At 40.5% G+C, this 21,555-nt stretch overlaps 1 protein-coding gene and 1 pseudogene across 5 annotated transcripts; one reads left to right on the top strand and one right to left on the bottom strand.

Moving 5' to 3' along the window:
- The first annotated feature begins 258 nt into the window (after positions 1 to 258).
- Positions 259 to 4,112, top strand: LOC115667850 (uncharacterized). 5 transcript variants are annotated; one of them, XM_056319504.1, is made up of 7 exons: positions 259 to 873; positions 1,751 to 2,102; positions 2,182 to 2,298; positions 2,368 to 2,494; positions 3,221 to 3,345; positions 3,422 to 3,889; positions 3,985 to 4,112. In XM_056319504.1, the coding sequence occupies exons 2-6, from the start codon at positions 2,052 to 2,054 to the stop codon at positions 3,680 to 3,682; spliced, it is 681 nt and encodes a 226-aa protein (XP_056175479.1). In that variant the 5' UTR covers positions 259 to 873; positions 1,751 to 2,051; the 3' UTR covers positions 3,683 to 3,889; positions 3,985 to 4,112. The 5 variants fall into 5 exon arrangements, with proteins under 5 accessions (XP_056175479.1, XP_056175480.1, XP_056175478.1 ...); XM_056319505.1 differs by having other exon boundaries at positions 2,182 to 2,253; XM_056319503.1 differs by having other exon boundaries at positions 259 to 1,316; positions 2,182 to 2,494.
- A 2,064-nt stretch (positions 4,113 to 6,176) lies between these two features.
- LOC130140366 (probable protein phosphatase 2C 11) lies at positions 6,177 to 12,032 on the bottom strand (annotated as a pseudogene).
- Between the last annotated feature and the right edge of the window lie 9,523 nt (positions 12,033 to 21,555).

Consider the following 21,555-nt stretch of genomic DNA (forward strand, 5'->3'; position numbering starts at 1 on the left):
GGGTTGTAAGGGAGGACATTCATGGTCCCTCCCGTGTCCTATTTTTTGTAAATGCGCACTGAACTGAACTTTACCATTTAATGGGAGAAGCTGTGGATGCAAATATACGCGCCGTCTCCGATTCTAGCCTTATCTACTATCCCGTAGAATAGTCAACATATCTCTCTCTCTAAATGTTTATCTGTCACGCTCTTTCTCGCGTGGCACGGAGGTCCCCCTCCACCGACTACATGTTGCCAACTCTAGATCTAGGAGAAAATATTAGGTAGGACTCGTATTCCACCGTGGCAAAAAACGAGTATCCCAGCGCGCGACACGTGTCGTCGGGCCCCACCCGGTCAGACCTCCAATATTTTGAAAATATAGCGCGTCTCTCTCCTCTCATCTCTCACACTCTCGCGCCCCAACCCCTCTCTCTCCTCCCGGCTCAGAACTTGGCGCTCCCTCCGACTCTTCCGACGCCGGCGCCTCCGCCTCCGCCGACGACACCGACGCCGACGCCGACGCTCCTCTACGCGCTCGCGCTCCCAACCTCTCTCTCCTCCCAGACGCGACGCCTCCGACGCCGACGCCTTCTGCACTCTGAGAACTCGCGCTCCCTCCGACGCGACGCCTTCGACGCCGCCTCCGACGCCGACGACGAAGGCCCACGGCCCTAGCCCTAGCTGACGCCGACGCCGACGACGAAGCCCGACGCCCTAGCCGCCGCCCCAGGCCTAGCCGACGCTGACGCCCTCCGCCTCAACTAGCTCTGCACCTCTCGACGCCGACGTCGACGCTGACGCCGTCGCCCTAGCCCTAGTCGACGCCTTGCAGTTGTCACCGCCGTCCGACGAAGCTGTACCACGCCCCGCTCCGCCCTAGCTTCGAGAGGTACAGATTTGAACTGATTCAGCGTTTTATTCCCGTGTGCAGACTGTGGATGCTGTTCAAAATGACCTGTTTGAAAGGCATTTTGAATTGTGTTAGCATTGAGTATTCCTTTAAAGGGTGGCATTTTATTCGACTTTCAATAAAACGTTTCTCTCTGCGTCTGCTGACCAATTGTGATTGTTGTGACTACTGTTGCTATTGCTGCTGTATTCCGTCTGCCCAATTTCTAGCATGGTATTATTATCTGCATAAAAAAAGTAAAGGAGGAAGCAGAGGTAAGGAGCTTAGTTGGGTGTTTCTGATGTAGTTACTTTGATTTTTTTGGAGATTGCTTCTCGTCTGGGACTTCTTCCAGGTTCAGCGAGGCATTTTGGCATAAATGCCGATGTTAATAGCGTATTGTCTATGGCAGACATTGTTCTTTATGGTTCTGCACTTTTATTGTAAGTTACAGTTTAGGCTCCTCAAATTGCTTGAGCCATCCTCTTTACTTCACAGCTCTTCATAATATGATTGACAGAGCAATTAGTATAGTCACTCTAGTGAAGAATTTGATTTCCAATTAACATTTATGACAGACAAAGAGCGAGATTGTTCTGACCAGCTGCTTCCTGCATATTATCATGTAGCCTTTGATGGGGCGCTTTATTTGCTGATGTTAATTGCGAGCCTAACAAAATGTCTACATATTTGGGGCATATATTTGCACAAATGTGGCATGAGACTTGATACTTGTTGTAATTCGTTTTGCACATTTCATCTTATATTTTGTTGTGATATCGTGTTGGACTGTTCTCTATTGAACAACTGCTTCAAATTCCTATCTCAGCATTTGTTTTGAGAATGGTATGCCCAGTTATGACTGTTATTCATGCAGGTTTGAAGTCATGAGTATGAAAAAGACTCTGTAAGAGGAGGGAGATGGCACAACAAGAGATAATGTGGTTTGGACAAGTGAAATGGATGATGTGTTGATAGATGGGTTGTTGGTGGAACAAAGAAAAAGCAACCGTCACAATAGCCTGTTTAACAGCGAGGCTCACCACAATACCGTGAAAACCTCGAGGAACTCCTTTAGTCCATCTATTCAGAAATCTAGAATACAGAATAGAAAGAAGACAATGAAGAAGTATTTTGCCAGAGTGTAGCAATACATTTCATGGTCGACTTTACTTGGAATGCCATCACGTGGATGTTTGATGCTCCAGATAAAGGAGAAGTTACTTCTTGTAAGTTCCAGGTCATTTCAATTGTGAAATCTTCTTTGGATTTTCTTTTTTTACTTCTCATGTGTATTAATGCGCCTAGCAAGAATACAACAACTGCATATATTCCCAGAGAGACGTGAAGCAAGAAGGTGGAGGCCACTGCCTATTCACAGTTACGACAAGCTTTCTGAACTTTATTCACAAGATAGAGCAATTGGTGAGCATGCTGAAACTACTGGAGAGAGAGGCTTCCCGACAACTAGAGTTAAATGACTCGCGGTCGCAGGATAATCTCATGGTCCGGATAAAAGACTTGATTGGTGGGTCGCAATGCATTTTTGCTGGATGTGTTCAAGAGTCAGTGCGGAAGGCTGAGCACGGGAACGGAAAGAGTCACAAACACCCTAGAAAAGGTGAATGTTACGACCTAAAAATCTGTCCGCTAATATGATTCATTAGCAGGCAGATTAATTTCTTTTCACTTTTGTCACCGACGTCTCAAGTTACGATCTGTGCCTGATCCCTTGGTTTCTCCGAAATTTTTAGTGCTTTACTTGGGGAAAGATTTCTTCCCTTTTTTGTGAGCCGGTGGTTTTCTGCTTGCAATGTTGCTTCTGGGCATTACTTGTTTGCTTGAGATTATTTACTTGGGAAATGTCAATGGAGGGTATGCGCGTTCTTGGTTCAATCTTTCTGACAAAAAGAAGAGCAGAAATTAGTCTTTATGTTTGTTTCGTGAGACTAAAGAGTAGGCGATACTGATTGCTTATATATATCGTGCACTTGATGGCAATTAGCTATTTGTCTTTAAGAAAAGGTTATAGGAGAGAGATAGTCGATTGATCTATTTCCTCTTTTCCGATGGAATTATTAATTTGCATTTCTTGTGTGAATCTTAGGTTTAACATGATGGTAGCATGTTCTAATTCTATTCGGTTGGTGTTCTGAATTATGTTCTCATTCTCCAACTCTACAATGATGTGATTTTCGGCATATCTTCGTCGTCATGGATAGATAATGTCTCGAAGGTCTGAAGAAATCAGCTGACAACCCCTCTTTGCATTTGCCTTTGCTCAAAATCGTGATCATCCAATTGTATGCTATAAGACTGACAATACAAACGCATCAAAATCTTGTAGATGCGGCGGCTAAAGCTGATGCAGACAATGTCCTTGAAGAACGCGATCCCCAGTACGATGTGATGCTTAGCCAGATGGTGGGTCGGATTCGATCAAAACCTGGAGGAAAACTTGAGATGGGTGAGGTTTGTAAGTTGATTTTCTTTTTGTAACTTTTGATGATTGTGAAGTATATAATTTGACGTTTATGGGGAGTTTCAGAACAAGGAGCTGTATCAGAAGATGTTCACCGATGAGGAGAAGCGGGCCAAGTTCTTGTGGTGGAGGGTCCAGTTCTTGGAGAGGAGCATCCGGAAGCTCGATTTCAATCCGGGTGGCACTTGCACCATTTTTCAGGTGAGCGATCTCAAGAATTCCCCGGGACCGGAGAAGCGCGAGCTCCGGATCGCCAACAAGCAGGCTCTCCAGATGCTTCAGGACAACTATCCCGAGTTCGTGGCCAAGCAAGAATGTTCACATTGATTTCCTGGTTGATGAGTTATGTTCGGCTGTCCTGTTGTTTGAATTGACGATTTTTGTGGGTTCAAATGGGGTTTTTGGTTAGGTGTTTATCAATGTTCCCTGGTGGTATTTGGCGTTCTATGCAATGATCAGCCCTTTTTTGACCCATAGGACCAAGAGCAAGTTTGTGTTTGCAAGCCCCTCGAGAACCGCGGAGACGCTTTTCAAGTAAATAGATCCAAATGCGTTTCGGTGCATTAAGTTCTAATCATTTCCTCATGGAGCCTGTCATAGTTGAAACATTATGCTTGTGTGATTGGCAGGTACATTTCTCCTGAGCAGGTACCGGTGCAGTATGGTGGCCTGAGCATAGATTATTGCGATTGCGATCCTGAATTTACTGTTTCTGACCCTGCAACCGAGATGACAGTTAAGCCGGGGACCAAACAAATTGTGGAAATCATAATCTATGAGGTATAAACAGATATTTTCATTCAATCTTATGCTTGAGTTCTGCTTGTTATGGATATTATTTTTCTAATTCTATATCCTGCAAAATATGTGATAAGAAAAACCAATGGATGAATTACTTGTACTAGTGTTAGTGACTGAGATTCTTCCAAATGCAGAAATGTGTTATCACTTGGGAGCTCTGTGTTGTTGGGTGGGAAGTCATTTATGGTGCTGAGTTTGTGCCTAACTCTGGTGGATATTCAATCAATATCCAGAAGCCCAAGAAGATGTCACCTGTGGATGAGCCGGTGGTGCATGGAACCTTCAAAGTTTCGGAACTGGCAAAGTGTTGCTAACTGTTGATAACCCTACCTCAAAGAAGAAGCTTCTCTACAGGTTCAAGATTGACCTATTGGGTGATTGAGCTTGCAAAATCAATCATAGTTAGCTAAACGCAATATATTCTCGGATATATTGGAGAGTAGGAAGTCTCTGGTGCTCATATTCGTCCTCTCTCCTGGAGAAAGTTTGATTGGCGGTCAATCCTTGTACATTATATGTCACATCTTCCTTTTGTTTAGTTCATCGATTTGTGGTTTGGATTTTGAAGTTTAGGTTTTAGCTTTTTTGAAACCTTTTTTTTTTTTCACGTGGTCGTCATTTCTTGTTTTCCCCTCCTGGTGATGAGAGGCACGATCTGCAAAATTTTGAATTTGGAGTACCAACTTGCTCCCAGTGGCTATGTTGGATACCTCTAGGTGAAGGTGGGAAGATATTGCCATGGAGACACTAGTGGTATAGTGTGGCATCTGTATTGTTTTTTGTTCTGTTCACTGTTGAATATGATTTGCATTTGCTCTTGATGTACATTAATGGAATGTGCTTGAAGTTGACATATGTCAGAACTAGTTGGTGCTGGCAGATCCATTTTTTGAAGGTCAACCTGTAAGAGTAACTTACAGATTTTAGTGTTCAAATCTAATTTATCAGAGTTCCATTTTTTAGAGTGACTCCTTTGTAGTCAGAGGAATCTTAATATAATGACCTCTACGTTTAAAGTTGTTGGTGGGAGGCATGATTCTGTTTTTCATTCTCAAGAGTCTTCTGGGAGCTCTTCAGGGTGACTCTGTTTCAATGTGGAGCTAATTTCTATTTGTTGTTGCATTCATCTATTCATGCCATCGTGTGTTGATCTTTGCTTGGTTGATATACCTTGGGGAAGAAGCATTCTCCTTTTTCTTGATGACTGAATTATATGCAATTTTTACATCTTTCTTGCTGGTTCTGCTGCTTTGAACATGTAAATACTGGTATGCTTGTTTTGGTTTTTAGTGAGGAACATGTACATTTATGTGAACTCTCTTTCTTGATGAGAAAGGTTTTTCTTGGTATATTTCCTTCTTAGATCTGCTTATTCAAGCATTATTACAGCGCTTTGAAGGCTTTGTCAGATTACTTTTATGGTTCCTTCCAAGCTTCTGACTTGAGCATTTTACGGCTTCCACATTTCCCCCTTCGTTTTGGTGTCTTTTTTTCAGTTTGTGTTTGCTTGGCTTACTTGTTTTGTTTGCAAATTTTGATGATGCCGCATCTCCCCTGCCTTCTTGATCCCCTCAACTTTCGGTGATTCGAGCTGTTTTGTGGAGAATCCGAATGGAAGTGATCGAATTATTCGCGTTGATTAGATGGTGTACTGTTTTTACCACTTTCACGTATTTGACCAGATGGCATTTGCTTGATGTGGCAGCAGTGCATCTGTTAGGTTCTTGATGTGGCCGCAGTGCATCTGTTAGGTATGAACTGGTCTTCCGTTGCTGTCATATTGTTCTTGGTCGTCCTTGCTTTCGATTTAAAAGGGGCACTTTTTAATGTTTTCCTTCTGTTTTAAAACATGTATTGGGAAAATAATCTGTATGAGCTTTTTAAAGTGATATGCTTCGTACCCACCACTGAGCGAGTAGGAAAACACAATGTCCACTAAAGTATCAATTACTTGAAGCATGTTTTGGTGCCTAGCAAAACCAACTTCCCACTTTGCCACTCAGCAATCGGAAGTGCAAAATGTCAAAACAAAAAGTAGCATAATATACAAGCAGCAAAACCCTGTCCAAGGTTTACCAATTATTCTTTACACGTTGAACATAGTCAAGACAACTTGATTGCACTATGTCACATGCTTCCATCTTGTGGAAAACCTTTATCAATGCTACAATAAACTTTACATGAGAGAGAGAGTAGGAAAAAAAAATAAACATTATATTTTCAAGAAATCAGAATCCTTTAAGAAGAGGTCCTGCAAATAAAAACCCCGTGCGTCGACACCTGCACATTTCGAATTTACTCAGGTCCGGACCCGTTATTCTCCGGTTTCAACTCTACATCGGTAGGCTGAGGAGGCAGAGATTGCTCCTCGGCAGGCGCGGAGGACTGGATGGGTTTCTTGAACTGGACCAAGATCATCGTCATGTTGTCACATCCCTCGCCAGTCACGGTGGATGATGCCAAACATCTGTCTAGAACTCTGTCGCACACCGCAGACAGCTTGATTTCCTGCGTTGCACGTCAACCAAAATGAAGATGCAAAGATCACGTCGCTCTCGGACAAGCATCTATATGAGCATAAGCAACTTACCGACTTCAGCTGGTCATGTATGAAATCCACTAGCTGCTGGCTCGACATGCAATCCCTGAACCAAAGTGAAGAAAAATCACATGACCATCTCTTCCTCCGTCACCCCCCCCCCCCCCTTTTTGACCATGACATGATCATCTTAACTTAAGGTAGATGCCGATAATTGCATTTCGCATACCGCCGTGTTGTAAAAGAATCAATCTAATGACACATGAGCGCAAAATAACCGTGTTTACAAAAGCATCATCTACATGAAATCAGATAACCTTGAGATTTACATGTGAAGCATGATACTAATGGACCCTTCCTCAAATTATATCATAGAGGTTATTTGGTTTAATCAATGCAGACTTCAAATCAAGCACGTTCTATTCCATTCAGGCACACAAAAACTTGGATTTCTTAATAATGGAAGGGAGGGCAGAACGTAAGGTAAAACTTAATCATTGAATACAATCCACAGACTACTATATATGGCAAAATCTTCTGCCTTAATGTTAGTTAAGCAAGACATGAAGAATGTCGACATATACCAGATTCCATCACATGCCAGCACAATGAAATCGTCGTCGTCACAAAGCTCCACCTAAAGATGAAACAGTAAAAAGAAAGGGTTAGCAGTAGCACCTATATAAATCCAATAAGATTAAAGACTAAAATGAGGCACAGCCACACCAAAGTCCTAGTTAAACACTAAATGATAACAAAGAGAAACGAAGGAACTCTAGATCAAGAAATCTCCGCAACTACCACTTTTGCAATAATGTACCTAGAAAACAAAAGAGTGATCGTTTGGAACTATACATACAGTATTTATATCTAGGGTTGGCAGTTACAATTTGCTTCTCAACAGGCAAAAATTTGTTCTGCTTGAATTCCACGTCACCTGCAATATGTGGAAAATGGTATGCTTAAATTACTAAAATTGTAAAGTGGTGTTTATCAATGCCACATGCTGCATAATAAGTTCCACTGCCGATGCGAAGAGTCAAATTTGCCAATCACACCAACAATGCGAAAAAATAGAAATGAATAGACACGAATGGAACCTAGAATCAAATACGTGATATTCACAATATAAGCATGTAACATAAAAAATCCCAAGGGGGAAGGAAGTACCTATAGCCCTGGCAAGATTCAAACTTTCATTAACTCATCCGGCATGGATGAACCCTCGGCTTTTATAATCCTCTCCTTTTCAGCCTCATATTCAGGTTTATGGTCTTGAGAAAGATTGTATGCCTTTTCAAGGAGAATCCAAGATAGAATGTTACAGTTCGTGTACTACCTCTATCCAGATATACAGGAGACATACTACGTCTACCAATCAGAATATCTTAACCACCACAACAAATTTTAAGTTATATGGTGTCCTTAGTCATCCATGGTGCAGAAGTTAAACATCATCTTTAATAAATCAATCCAAGATAATAGATACTCAAAAAAGGCATGCAGATGCATGATGACCTGTTCCAATAAATACAAGAAAGATTTTGAGCTGTGGCTTTAAAATCCTACCTGACCCTTCCTAGATATGACACACCGAGAATCACCAGCATTCGCGACAACAAGCTGGTTGTTTCTAACAATTGCAACACAGGCTGTCCTCCCAGAAGTTGGTCCAGAGAAATCAGAATGAGACCCCTGACAAAATGCCAAAAGGACAATGTCAGTATCACTGTTGTGAAATATCAATAGAAATTTAAGTAACAGCTGGGACTACAACGATAATGAGGAAACTCTCGATTTTTGGCTTGCTGCACCTACATCCTCAAAAGCCCAATCATCAATCCGGCCGTAAACGTCACTGCCCTTTGGAGACCATATAAGCCCTTCTATCATACCGGAGAACTTGTTTATTTTGTCCCCAAGAACAGCTAGCTCCCTCCACCCTCTTTGGCCACGCATCATCTCATCCATTCTGCAAAAGCAAAACCAAGCAATCCCAGTTTTGAACCATAATGTTTCAACAAAACTATGCACGTGAGTTTGTCTTAGATAAAATATATGCAGCTGAACTAATCATCCCGATAGAGTCTCTTAAAATTCAAACTGTCCTGCAGATCTCACCATAATATGATTCATCAGACATTTTCTGTGGTACAGAAGCAATACTTAGCGAACTTTCATCATCTAACCAGACACAATATGATCGAACATTTATTCCAGAAAAAGCATTGAAGTTTTCAACCCATTTTTGGTCAGAATATTTGAGTATAGGTCGAGTGTTCACACCGCCACACTCTGTTTTATAATAATTTTGCCTTTTACTCTATTCCCCCATTGTTCGTTTGACATAATTATGTCCACATTCTGCATATTACATGTCACACTCAGCTTACATACAAGAGGCAGCACTGCGATATCTTGACTCAGATTTTGGTCTAATTTATACAATTGTTTTTTTTATATTAGACTATCCGTTAATTTCACAAACACTTAACAAGGCCAACAAAAAGTTAAATTTTGAAGTTCTATCATTTGAAGCAGCAATCCATTTTGTCTTTTGACTTGTAAACTGTTATTTACAATATAACAATGACATGAAAGATTAGGATGCCGTGTAACCGAAGGAAGACCTGCCTGTTTGGCTATAATCAGATCATTGAGGACCTACATCTTAAATCATAAAAAAATAGACAAAGCTGCAAAGAGAAAGAAAAAGTTAAGCGAGCAACTATGCCCTCCATTTCATGTGTTAACTTTTGGGAACTAAATGATTTAGCCATACATATTCTGCACCCTATCCATAACAAAGCATGCTTGCACTAGAGATCAAAGTCACACAAGCAATAACCACATACTAAAACTAAAAAAACCTTAACCTGGTGAGAAAGTGGAAATACGAATGAACAACAACACATTCAAACTCAAATATCAATGAGCAGCAACCTGAAAAATGCCTTCTGAACAGAAGTTCCAATGTCTCCAGCTGAATAAGCCTCGTCCTTCAAAACCTGCGGGTGAAGATATTTGGCACAAAACTTGGCAACCACCTTACCTGCAAGTGATGGAAAATTGTAGCTTTGGCGTAACAATCGATCTTGCGGACAAAAAAAAGAGAGTTCAGAAAAGTTATTGAAATTGAGAGTATACCAAAAGCATGTCGTTACCTCCGTGGCCATCATAAACACCAAAGAACAAGCTGGAAGAGTCCAGATTGGGATAGGCAGCATGCTAGCAGCAACATATACAGTAGTAGTAACTAAGCAACATCAGAAATGCAAAATAACATTTCATCCGTTACTTAAGAAAGCAAAAGATATTTCACATAGTGCGCAAGACAAAATTACCTCTGATTCAGCCATCCGATAAATTTACACCCAAATTGAGACCAAATTGGGATTAAAATGACACCAAGTCAGTCCCGACCAGTAAGCTTTAAAGATAATTCCAGTTTGTTTCCCAGTCAACAACTCGGGTTGCTGCTGCAGTTGATGCTGCTATCAAGAGATATGCAAGAATCTGCAATTGAATCAGAAGAACCTTCCCATTCAGTATGCATGCCCATCATCTTAAAATGGGAAGGTCTAAACACGTGTATCATTATAAAGAAGAGGTTTCAAACATGAGCCAGAGCAAAGCCTAAGTTCAATCTGAGCATGAGACTGTAAACATAAAGAGTCAATACAGACTTCCCAACTGCCTCTACTAAATTAACAACAGCAATGTTTAAGTTCTCCATACAGCAATTAATCTTTCCTCTCGTCAAGAGCATTAGAAGACAAACTCAATGTCATGACTTCTGATATAGAGGGTACAAGTGTAATGAATACTCTGTAATTCTACACTTCACATCACGATTTCAAAAGCAAAGGAGCAAAGAATAATTCGACCGCATGCTAAATGTAAGAACGGAAGCAGTTGTTCAATAGAGAACAGTCCAACACGATATCACAACAAAATATAAGATGAAATGTGCAAAACGAATTACAACAAGTATCAAGTCTCATGCCACATTTGTGCAAATATATGCCCCAAATATGTAGACATTTTGTTAGGCTCGCAATTAACATCAGCAAATAAAGCGCCCCATCAAAGGCTACATGATAATATGCAGGAAGCAGCTGGTCAGAACAATCTCGCTCTTTGTCTGTCATAAATGTTAATTGGAAATCAAATTCTTCACTAGAGTGACTATACTAATTGCTCTGTCAATCATATTATGAAGAGCTGTGAAGTAAAGAGGATGGCTCAAGCAATTTGAGGAGCCTAAACTGTAACTTACAATAAAAGTGCAGAACCATAAAGAACAATGTCTGCCATAGACAATACGCTATTAACATCGGCATTTATGCCAAAATGCCTCGCTGAACCTGGAAGAAGTCCCAGACGAGAAGCAATCTCCAAAAAAATCAAAGTAACTACATCAGAAACACCCAACTAAGCTCCTTACCTCTGCTTCCTCCTTTACTTTTTTTATGCAGATAATAATACCATGCTAGAAATTGGGCAGACGGAATACAGCAGCAATAGCAACAGTAGTCACAACAATCACAATTGGTCAGCAGACGCAGAGAGAAACGTTTTATTGAAAGTCGAATAAAATGCCACCCTTTAAAGGAATACTCAATGCTAACACAATTCAAAATGCCTTTCAAACAGGTCATTTTGAACAGCATCCACAGTCTGCACACGGGAATAAAACGCTGAATCAGTTCAAATCTGTACCTCTCGAAGCTAGGGCGGAGCGGGGCGTGGTACAGCTTCGTCGGACGGCGGTGACAACTGCAAGGCGTCGACTAGGGCTAGGGCGACGGCGTCAGCGTCGACGTCGGCGTCGAGAGGTGCAGAGCTAGTTGAGGCGGAGGGCGTCGGCGTCGGCTAGGCCTGGGGCGGCGGCTAGGGCGTCGGGCTTCGTCGTCGGCGTCGGCGTCAGCTAGGGCTAGGGCCGTGGGCCTTCGTCGTCGGCGTCGGAGGCGGCGTCGAAGGCGTCGCGTCGGAGGGAGCGCGAGTTCTCAGAGTGCAGAAGGCGTCGGCGTCGGAGGCGTCGCGTCTGGGAGGAGAGAGAGGTTGGGAGCGCGAGCGCGTAGAGGAGCGTCGGCGTCGGCGTCGGTGTCGTCGGCGGAGGCGGAGGCGCCGGCGTCGGAAGAGTCGGAGGGAGCGCCAAGTTCTGAGCCGGGAGGAGAGAGAGGGGTTGGGGCGCGAGAGTGTGAGAGATGAGAGGAGAGAGACGCGCTATATTTTCAAAATATTGGAGGTCTGACCGGGTGGGGCCCGACGACACGTGTCGCGCGCTGGGATACTCGTTTTTTGCCACGGTGGAATACGAGTCCTACCTAATATTTTCTCCTAGATCTAGAGGCTTGACCTCCATGGATGCAAGACTTGACAATGCATTGGTTGAGTGATCTTGGGCCTCTCTCATCCCAAAATCTAATTTAAAGGATAAGACTTTTTCTCACATTTTATAAACTGATCACCATCCCCTTTACAACCGATATGGGATAAACCTCACTAATCTCCTCCTCACACATCGGGCATTCAGTTGGAGTGGCGACAACCCGTATCTCTCGAATGATTGTTGGGTCCAAATTTATTGATAACCTAAGCTCTGATACGAGTGTTGAGTGGTCTTGAACCTCTCTCACCTTAAAAGCTAGCTCAAAAGGTAAGACTTTCCCTCATATTTATAAACTGATCATCAGTCCCTTCCACAATCGATGTGGAATAAACCCCAACATCGACCTTGTCGGTAACGGAGGAGCCGCTGAGATCGACACGACAGAGCATAAGCATATAGAGGAGGAAGATCAAGACAACAATTGGTGATAGATTGGCTTAAAAGTGGTGACTGCCTATTCGCAAACGACGGTGGTTCAGGGTAGGTAAATTTAGATTAGCTATGGTCAAGATAAGAGTTGGATGGATATGTGTTGCAATCTTATGGTGGAGACAGCAGATAGACTAGAACAAGACACATTAGATTTGAACACGAGTTTTGTCAAATTCTAGCCAAACTCTTAAGGACCGAGTCACCCCTCGAGGATAATTGAACAAAAACTAATCGATGGTATAGTTATACATATACAAATGTTAGCATGCCCGTTCCCTCCATCTTTATTAAAGAAAAGGGAAAGTACCGACTGTCATTTTCACTTTTCACTCCATTACCGCTTCCCATCCTCTATTTCTAAAATAGCATCTTTGCATCTTTGGACGACATTGCACTACTAGAAAGACCAAACTACCATCTTTTAAAAGTCTTAATTCCCAAATTTCTCAATATCTCTAATTTGAAATCACCCACCACAAACCCTAATCTAGTTTGTGCAGCCATCCACCACCATCGCCATATTGGACATGTGCAGCACAAGTCCGATGCCTTCACTTGGGGAGATCGCCAAGAGAGAGCCAAAATATGAGTCCGTTAATATATCTAGTTGGATCCACATTCACTCAAAAGCGTGAAAAGTACCAAAAAAGTCATAAACCTATTGCATTGGTACTAATTCAGTTATAAACTTTTCAATTGAACCTATTTAGTCCTATACCTTTTCGCATTGGTACCAATTCAGTCCATTCGGCCAATTTATTCCGGAAATCAATGACGTGGACACCGTTGATCTTACGTGACACCGCCGGTGCTTACGTGGACAAAATTTATAATTTTTTAATAATTTTTTTTTCTTTTTTTCTCTTTTCTTTTATTTCTTTTTTCTTTTTCTAGAAACTGTTGGCCGATGACCCTCACCTGATCTGGGCGAGGGCCCTTGCGCCCTCACCAGCCATGGGCGAGGGCTGAAACCCTCGTTTTGTCTAGGCGAGGGCATCACAGCCCTCGCCAACCAACATGCAAGGGTTTCGGCCATTGCCTAGATCTGGGCAAGGGCCCGACGCCCTCACCTATGGCTGGCGAGGGCGCGGAGGCCCTTGCCCAGACTAGGCGAGGGTCCCCGGCTCTCGCTTGTGGCTAGCGATGGTCGGCCGACGTCCTCGCCAGCCAACAATTTCTAGAAAAAGAAAAAAGAAAGGAAAGGAAAGAAAAGAGAAAGAAAAAAAATTAAAAAAATATATGACAAAATTATTAAAAAATTATAAAATTTGTCCACGTCAGTGCCGGTAGTGCCACGTAGGATTGTCGGCGTCCATGTCATCGATTTCCAGCCTAAATTGGCCGTATGGATTGAATTAGTACCAATGCAAAAAGGTTTTGGACTAAATTGGTCCAATTGAAAAGTTTATGACTAAATTGGTACCAATGCAATATGTTTAGGACTTTTTTGATACTTTTCCCCTCAAATGCTTAAGCCAATGATTTGTGAGCCATTTGTGATATATTAACTATTCCTCACCACATCAATTCTATGATGTGGGACTTTTTTTTAATACAATTCACATGCATATCTCAATAATTTCTCCCTCACATGTGAGCTCAATATTAGGTATGCTCCCCTTTAATCAAGATATCCTTTTGTACCAACATATCTCAACTTGAATGTCCACCAACGCCTATCTTCATCCTTAGTCTAAAAAATCTCCCCCTCACATGTGAGCTTAGTATTAGGTATGCTCCCCCTTAATCTAGTTATCCTTCAGCCCACCTTCATCCCTGATCTCAACAATCTCCACTTCACGCGTGAGTTTAGTATTAGATTTGCTCTACCTTAATCAAAGTATCATTTTGCACCAACATATCTCAACTTGAATCTCCACCAACCCCCGCCTTCATCTCTGGTCTCAACAATCTCTCCCTCACATGTGAGCTTAGTATTATGTCTGCTCTCCCTTAATCCAGGTATCCTTATGCACCAACATATTTCAACTTGAATATCCACCAACGCCCATCTTTACCTTGGTCTCTTTCTTCAAACTGCACCATGAAGTCTGCCATCAGTTCATCCTTATATTTTTCTCCAGACAGAACCATGAAGTCTTCCATCAGGACTACATTGTTAAACCATAATGCCCACCTGTTTGGAAACAACGTTGGACACCAGATTTATTTCCTTGAGATATTCACCAAACAATTGATATAAGGAGTGGGCAATAGAAGTCATATACCTTCACTTGGGGAGATCACCACAATGAATCCCAAGTCTGAGCCCGTCAACATATCTTGTCAGACCCACATTCACTCAAAAGTTTAAGCTAATGAGTTATGAACCAACTAGAATATCTTAACTACACCTCACCATACCAATTCTCTGATGTATGACTTTTTCTAACACAATTCACATGTACATTTAATATACCACAACAAGATGCTATTACAAGCATAGCTGCCTTGACCATTGTCTCGTCCTTGGTGCCACCGTTAGCCTCCCCCCTTACACTTTTTCTCAATTTCCAAATGAGTTAAACAATCTCTCTCTCTCTCTCTCTCTCTCTCTCTCTCTCTCTCTCTCTCTCTCTCTCTCATGTCGTCTGCGCATGGTGCGACCATGCTAGATGGTTACGGCGAGGTCACTAGGTCTGTCGATGACCTTAGATCAATGTCTCCATGGTGGTGATGGAATCACATTCGCCATTGTCCGTGGCCTATGCGACTATCTAGAAGTCACTGAAGCTCGACAACCTCAGATGTAGGTTGCGGGTGCCGTGACGACCTTAAATATGAGGTTGCTACATCCCTCCTCGACCAATCTACAGCCTCGATATGAGAGAGAGAGAGAGAGAGAGAGAGAGAGAGAGAGAGAGAGAGAGAGAGAGAGAGAGAGAGAGAGAGGATGGGTAGTGGCCAGTGACTAAAGATGATGAGCAGCCAGCAGTGGGGATGGTGGTCGTTGGCCGTTGGGGGCGATCGGGAATTGTGACGATGGTGTTCAGCTATTGGGGGCGATTAGGCAACGTGGCAAGAACTGAAAAATATAAGGAAAGTAAAATATAAGACTCCTCTACAAAGTGTGATGATTGTAAGTGTGTGGGTGCAAGCTGTTACGATGACATTTGCACCAGCCCGGGCCACTCCACATGGATAGATGTGATAAATGGGTCAAGAACCCATATATTGACCCATATTTAATAATTGCTGGTTATAAATGGGTTGATTTTAGTTTTAAAAATAGACTTAAATTGATCATTAATGGGTTGCTTATTAACTTAATGGGTATTAAATGGGTCATAAATGGGTTAGCCAATAAGCTTAAGTGAATAATAAAAATGCCATTTTCAAATTTTTTTAAAATTTTCTGATTTTTATTTTTTTTTATAATTTTTTATTTTTTTTCTTTTCCTTTTTCCTTTTTCTTTTTTCTTTTTTCTTCTCCCCCCGCTGGTGGCCCACCTCGACGACGGCCGGCGGCCGGCCACAGGCAAGGGATGAGCTCGCCGATCTGGCGAGGGCGAGGCCTCGCGGCCTCGAGCCTCATTGACCTCTCAAGCTTGCCCGAGGCCGGCGAGCTCGTCCCTTGCCTGTGGCTGGCCACCAGCGAGAGAAGAAGAAAAAATAAAAAAAGAAAAGGAAAAAGGAAAATAAAAAAGAAAAAAAAAAATTAAAATATGATTTTTTTATAAAATAAAAATAAAAAAATAAAATTATTAAAATGAGTGTACAAAGGAAAATATGATTTTCATACCAAACGGCGAAAAATATTTTCTAGTTCATTTTCAGGTTTTAGCCAAATATCGGAAAATATTTTCATTTTCCTGAAAACATTTTCCAGAAATGTCATATTTTCCGTGAAACAAATGGAGTCTCAAATTTTTTTAAAAGATTTGTATCACATGAAGATGTTTTAGCAATACAATTTTTAAAAATAATTATCAGAAATAAGCTTTCCTAGGTTTAGTTAAATGGGTTGGGTTGTGTATGGGTCAACAAATTTACCTTGCGATAAATGGGTTAAATGGGTCAAGTTGGGTTGGACTATTTATGACCCGACCCAAACCTGACTTGACCCATCCGTTTAATAGGTCTACACATGGACATTGGAATGTACAAGTGTCAGTCAAGTAGCTAGCTAGATTGTGGCCTGTGCTTAATTATACTAAAGAGGACAAAAAAAAATAAAATTATCATCTAACTTCATTTCTAAGTTTTGCTTTCTTCCTGTGGATTAATTTTGGGATGATAAAGCTACTAGTCCTTGAAATTTTTGTCTTATTGAATGGTGTCCCTGAATTTTGGTCCACTATACAATAAAGTCCCAGAAGTTCAGTTATGGAGCAAATTATGGCCCCGAGTTATTTAAAATCAAGTAATATCACCACATCAAATCTCCCATTCAATATACAAAATTTCATTTTCTTGCTCAAACTTTTAATTCCTTCTTTTTTGAGTCGCTAACTTTTAATTCTTTTAGCCAGCCCTGGAACTCTCAATTGAGATCGCACGAATTGACTAATCAAAACTTTTAAAATTGTTCATAATTTTTTAGACCATGTTTTCTTTAACTACCACCGTTTTGATTGGTGGGTTTCAATTATGGAGATCATCCATGTCTATTCCTAGTTAATTTTGTTTGGGTAATGATCACAACTTATATAATCTATCAACGAGAAGAGCTGTTGGTGGTGAAGGAAAATATAGCCGCAAAGTTCTGATTATTCTTTTATGCAATTAAGTGGATATTAGCTATTAAATTTTTCACAAATGGTCCTTGAATTTTGGCCCAATATGCAATGTGGTTCTCGAACTTTTAATTTGTTCAATGTGATCTCTAAACTTTAACTCAACGTGCAATTGGGTCCTTGAACTTTTAATTTATTCAATATAACCCAAGAACTATATGAAACTATTTAATATTGTCCTTCAATTAATTTAAGTTTATGGACAACATTAAACATTTTCATATAGTTTGTAGACTAAATTGAACATGTGTAAAAAGTCCAGGAATCATATTGAACAAATTGAAAGTTTAGGGATCACATTGTACATTTAGCTACAGTTCAGGAACCACATTAGTTCATAAATCATATTGCATGTTAGTACATATTAGGTCAATATTTAAGAACTATTTGAGTCATTTTCTCATTTTTATTTGCCGATGTGACATCAATCAAAAACATGGTTAAGACAGCGAGGCCGCCTCCCTGGAATCCATAATATCACGATCGCATGAGGTTCCTACCTTTTGATGCATGCACTCTGCATTTGCCCTTTTCGAGTTTTGGCTGCATCTTCGTGGTCCTCGTACTAGATGAAGTTGTTCAGATGCATCTTTCCAGATGAGACGTGGAAATTGTGACGGATGAGTCAGTTGCTCCAGCCACTTGCTCGGTTACCAGCCGAGCAAGTATGAGTACATGAAGCACATCATCCTTCCTCAACAAATCAAATTGGAGGTCAATAAACAAAAAATATAGAAAACCCGACTTTTAGGCTCCGTTTATTTCGCAAAAAAAATGATTTGAAAAATAATTATCTAAAAACGATGGTATGTATCGCATATAAAAATGAACAAACGAAAAAATATTTCCATCGTTCACGAAAATTTTAAAACATAAATAATTGTGGATAATGAAAACATTTCTCGTCAACTAATTATTTTAACTGATACAAACAATTATTTTTAGGAAAATATTTTTCAAATAATTTATTTTTTACGAGATAAACGGAGCTTTGTTATTACCGGCAATACACTTTTTTTTAAAGGGAACCTGACTTCTTTCGTCCTACCAATAATATATAAAAAAAAGTAAATATAGCATACACTAGCTGGCAGTGTTCAAATCATTAGGGAAGGATTCTATCTCAATGTTTTAACAGCCACATTGGATATGAACCAAATTATTCCACTATATTTTGAACTTAACTCACGTAGCGCTTGAATGGGCGAACAACGCTTCAACCCACCCCATTTAGAATCTAGGTAAAAAAAAAGTCCCCAACTTTAGCCCCCAACTTACCTACTATTACACCTCGCCCAGACCAGCTATGGTGGCCTCCAAGCTGCTCAATGTCGAAATGAAGGGACTCCTTGAGGTGAACCGCGTGTGACGTCTTCAATGAGGTGGTCAGCGACGGTGGGAGCCATCGCTGACCGGTGTTGGTGGCGGAACTAAGATTAGGGTTTTATGCCAAAGATTGTTTTGGGTGATACAAGATTTAGGATTTCTTGGGCACGGAAGGCGCTCTCGTGGGTTCGTTGCGGACAAAAAATGAATTCCAGTCAGTTTGATAATGATCAATATTAGCTATGCAGTTATTTGTGATGCAAAATGGTAGTTTCACAAGTAGAGGTTGCAAAGTAAAACATGGGCCAAATTAGAAGATGTTTTCCAGTATTTCCAACATCACAATATTCTCATAGAACATGTACAGTTCCTCACTTTAACAGACAATTTTAAAGTGTGTTATTGTTATCTTATGGAATACAATTTTAGTACTTTTACTATCGACACTAATTTTTGAGATTTATCGGACAAGTCCTTAGTTTTAATGGTCTCCACGAAGAAAAGTGTAGAAACAAAAAAGATTCATGATGGATGGTTTTAACTACTTCTTGCATTTGCTTAAAATCGCTCAGAGATATATCCATTTTTATGTACATTTGTAGATTAGTAGGTTAGGCAAGCAATAGTGTACTTTTCTATCATCAGTTAGGCCAGTAATACTACCAATCGAAGCTTAACCACAGATCGTGAGAGGTCGAAGCATGCAGATCAGACGTATCGTTACCTTAAAAGAACAAACCCTGAAGTCCCCGCATCCGCTCATTTGGCAAACTGTTTCCTCGCAGTCAAGTCATGTTGATTGCTGCATTCAATCTGGCGGCTTGTGTTGCAAAAAGCAACGCATCACAGACATACAATCCAAAGGGTGATTCGATCCGTGAAGATATTGGGGACCATCATATCACATCTAAGATCGTCGGTTCAGGAAACGCCAACGCGAGTTGCCAATTAACTTAAAAATGAATGATCCCCGAGCATGGTTAATTGCACTGGCTAACGAACTATAGTTGGCTAATCTATTTGTTGAAAGCACATAGCAGAAATCTGATACCTTCACCCGGAAAATAACCAAGAGGGAGCCCAAGTTCAAGCCCGTCAACTAGGCTCGTCAACATATCCGGTTGGACCCATATTCACTTAAAACCTTAAACAAATAAGTTATGGCCAACTAGGATATATGTTCCACACCACACTAATTTTCCAATGTGGGATTTTTCTAACACATCTCATATGTGTATCTCAACAACTCTGTAATGTGGGACTTCTCTAATCTTCACCTCGGGAGATCACCGAGAGAGATCACTAAGAGATAGTCAAAGTCCTAACCCGTTAATATATTTAGTTGGACCTACCATCACTTAAAATCTTAAGTTAATGAGTTATGTGCCAACTAGAATTTATTAACTGCTTCACACCACACCAATTCTCCGATATATTACTTCTTTAATACAATTCACACGTGCATCTCAATACTAGTATCCTAAATGTGTACTTATGAAGAGATCCAATATACATTGGTAAATGAAATATTGTTGCAAGCCTATATATTGAGAAACGCAAATATCTTTTAAGTGAGGTCGATACCACAATCACGCAAAGTCGTTAACTGGATGAGTTTCGCGTCTACTCTTGTCATATGACAAGACCGGCCTAACAATATCACACTTATTAAATTAGACTAACATGATAAAAAAAAATTAGACTGACATATCTACATCTATATTATTAAACCAAAGATGTAATTTGCCTCTTTTTTAACTTTTTCAAGTTGCCTTTGCGATATATAATACCCACTCACTGAAAAACCACCATATCTTTTCTCTGTGCTTAACTTGCTTAATTACATATGTTTTTTTATACATAACTAGCCCACTACAAGCACAATTGTAGTGCGTGCTTGAACTCTAATATAGTCATTAATATCTTTCTTTTTCATTTCGATACCAATTTAATCTTAGGCAACCCCGAAATTCCCAAGTCCGAAAATCTGGTCCAGTTTTCGGGCAAGTTTTAAATTTCTATTTCAAGTCAGGGAAGAAATGGGCCGGCCCGAAATTTTCATTATATTTTTTTCTAACATATTTGATAAAATAAATGCGAGAAATGTTTAATACTCTTCATTCCCAAGTAGAAAAACATCTACAGCTTTAATTGAACTTAACTAGTGGAATAAGCTACTGTTATATAAGGAAAAAAAATGCAGTTGAATTCGAGAAAATTACTCGAAACATGCCAAAAAAATAGATCTTTAAGTACAAAAATGGGCCTAATTCCAAAAAAAAAGCACCAACTTTAGGTTGAGTGACAATTCTAGCCCTAACTTTTTTTTGTCTCATAAAAAAGCACAAACTTTATGTCGAGTGACAATTCTGGCCCTAACTTTTTGTTGTCTCATAAAAAATTACAAACTTTTACTTAAATCTCAAATCTGGCCCCCCTTGACTTAGAATCATTAATTATCCAACTTGACTATTCCACCTCAGCAATAAATTCACATGGCTTGCTAACTGGATTTAGAGCACTATTCATTATCTTCTTCTCTGAGCCACAGTTTGTAGAATAACGGTAAAACTGTTCATCTTTTTCACTTCACCGACAAGTCAAAAAGATCTCCAGATTGAATTTCTCTGGTCAGATTGTAATCTGAAGCTGTAGATCACCACCCGTCGACAGACGCCATGGACAAGATCTGCCAAGCTCACGACCGTAACCTTTTTTCTCAAACAAGGGTAACTTCAGATAGAAAGTTAACGGGAGGCTAGATTTGGGATAAGGGTGAAAGTTGGCGATTTTTCATAAGATAAAAAAAAATTGGGGCCAAAATTGTCACTCGATCTAAAATTTGAGTTTTTTTTTTTGGAATTAGCCCTACAAAAATGGTCTCAAACACTTTCGGTTCAAAAGTTATGTTATTTCGAAGCTTGTGCGTGGAAATTTCATTTTTTTCTTAGGAGAAATTTATTCACTTTTA

Source organism: Syzygium oleosum, unplaced genomic scaffold (assembly GCF_021117445.2).
Source record: "Syzygium oleosum isolate NSW1041296 unplaced genomic scaffold, Sole_v2.1 Sole_v2.18, whole genome shotgun sequence".
Lineage (NCBI taxonomy): Eukaryota > Viridiplantae > Streptophyta > Magnoliopsida > Myrtales > Myrtaceae > Syzygium > Syzygium oleosum.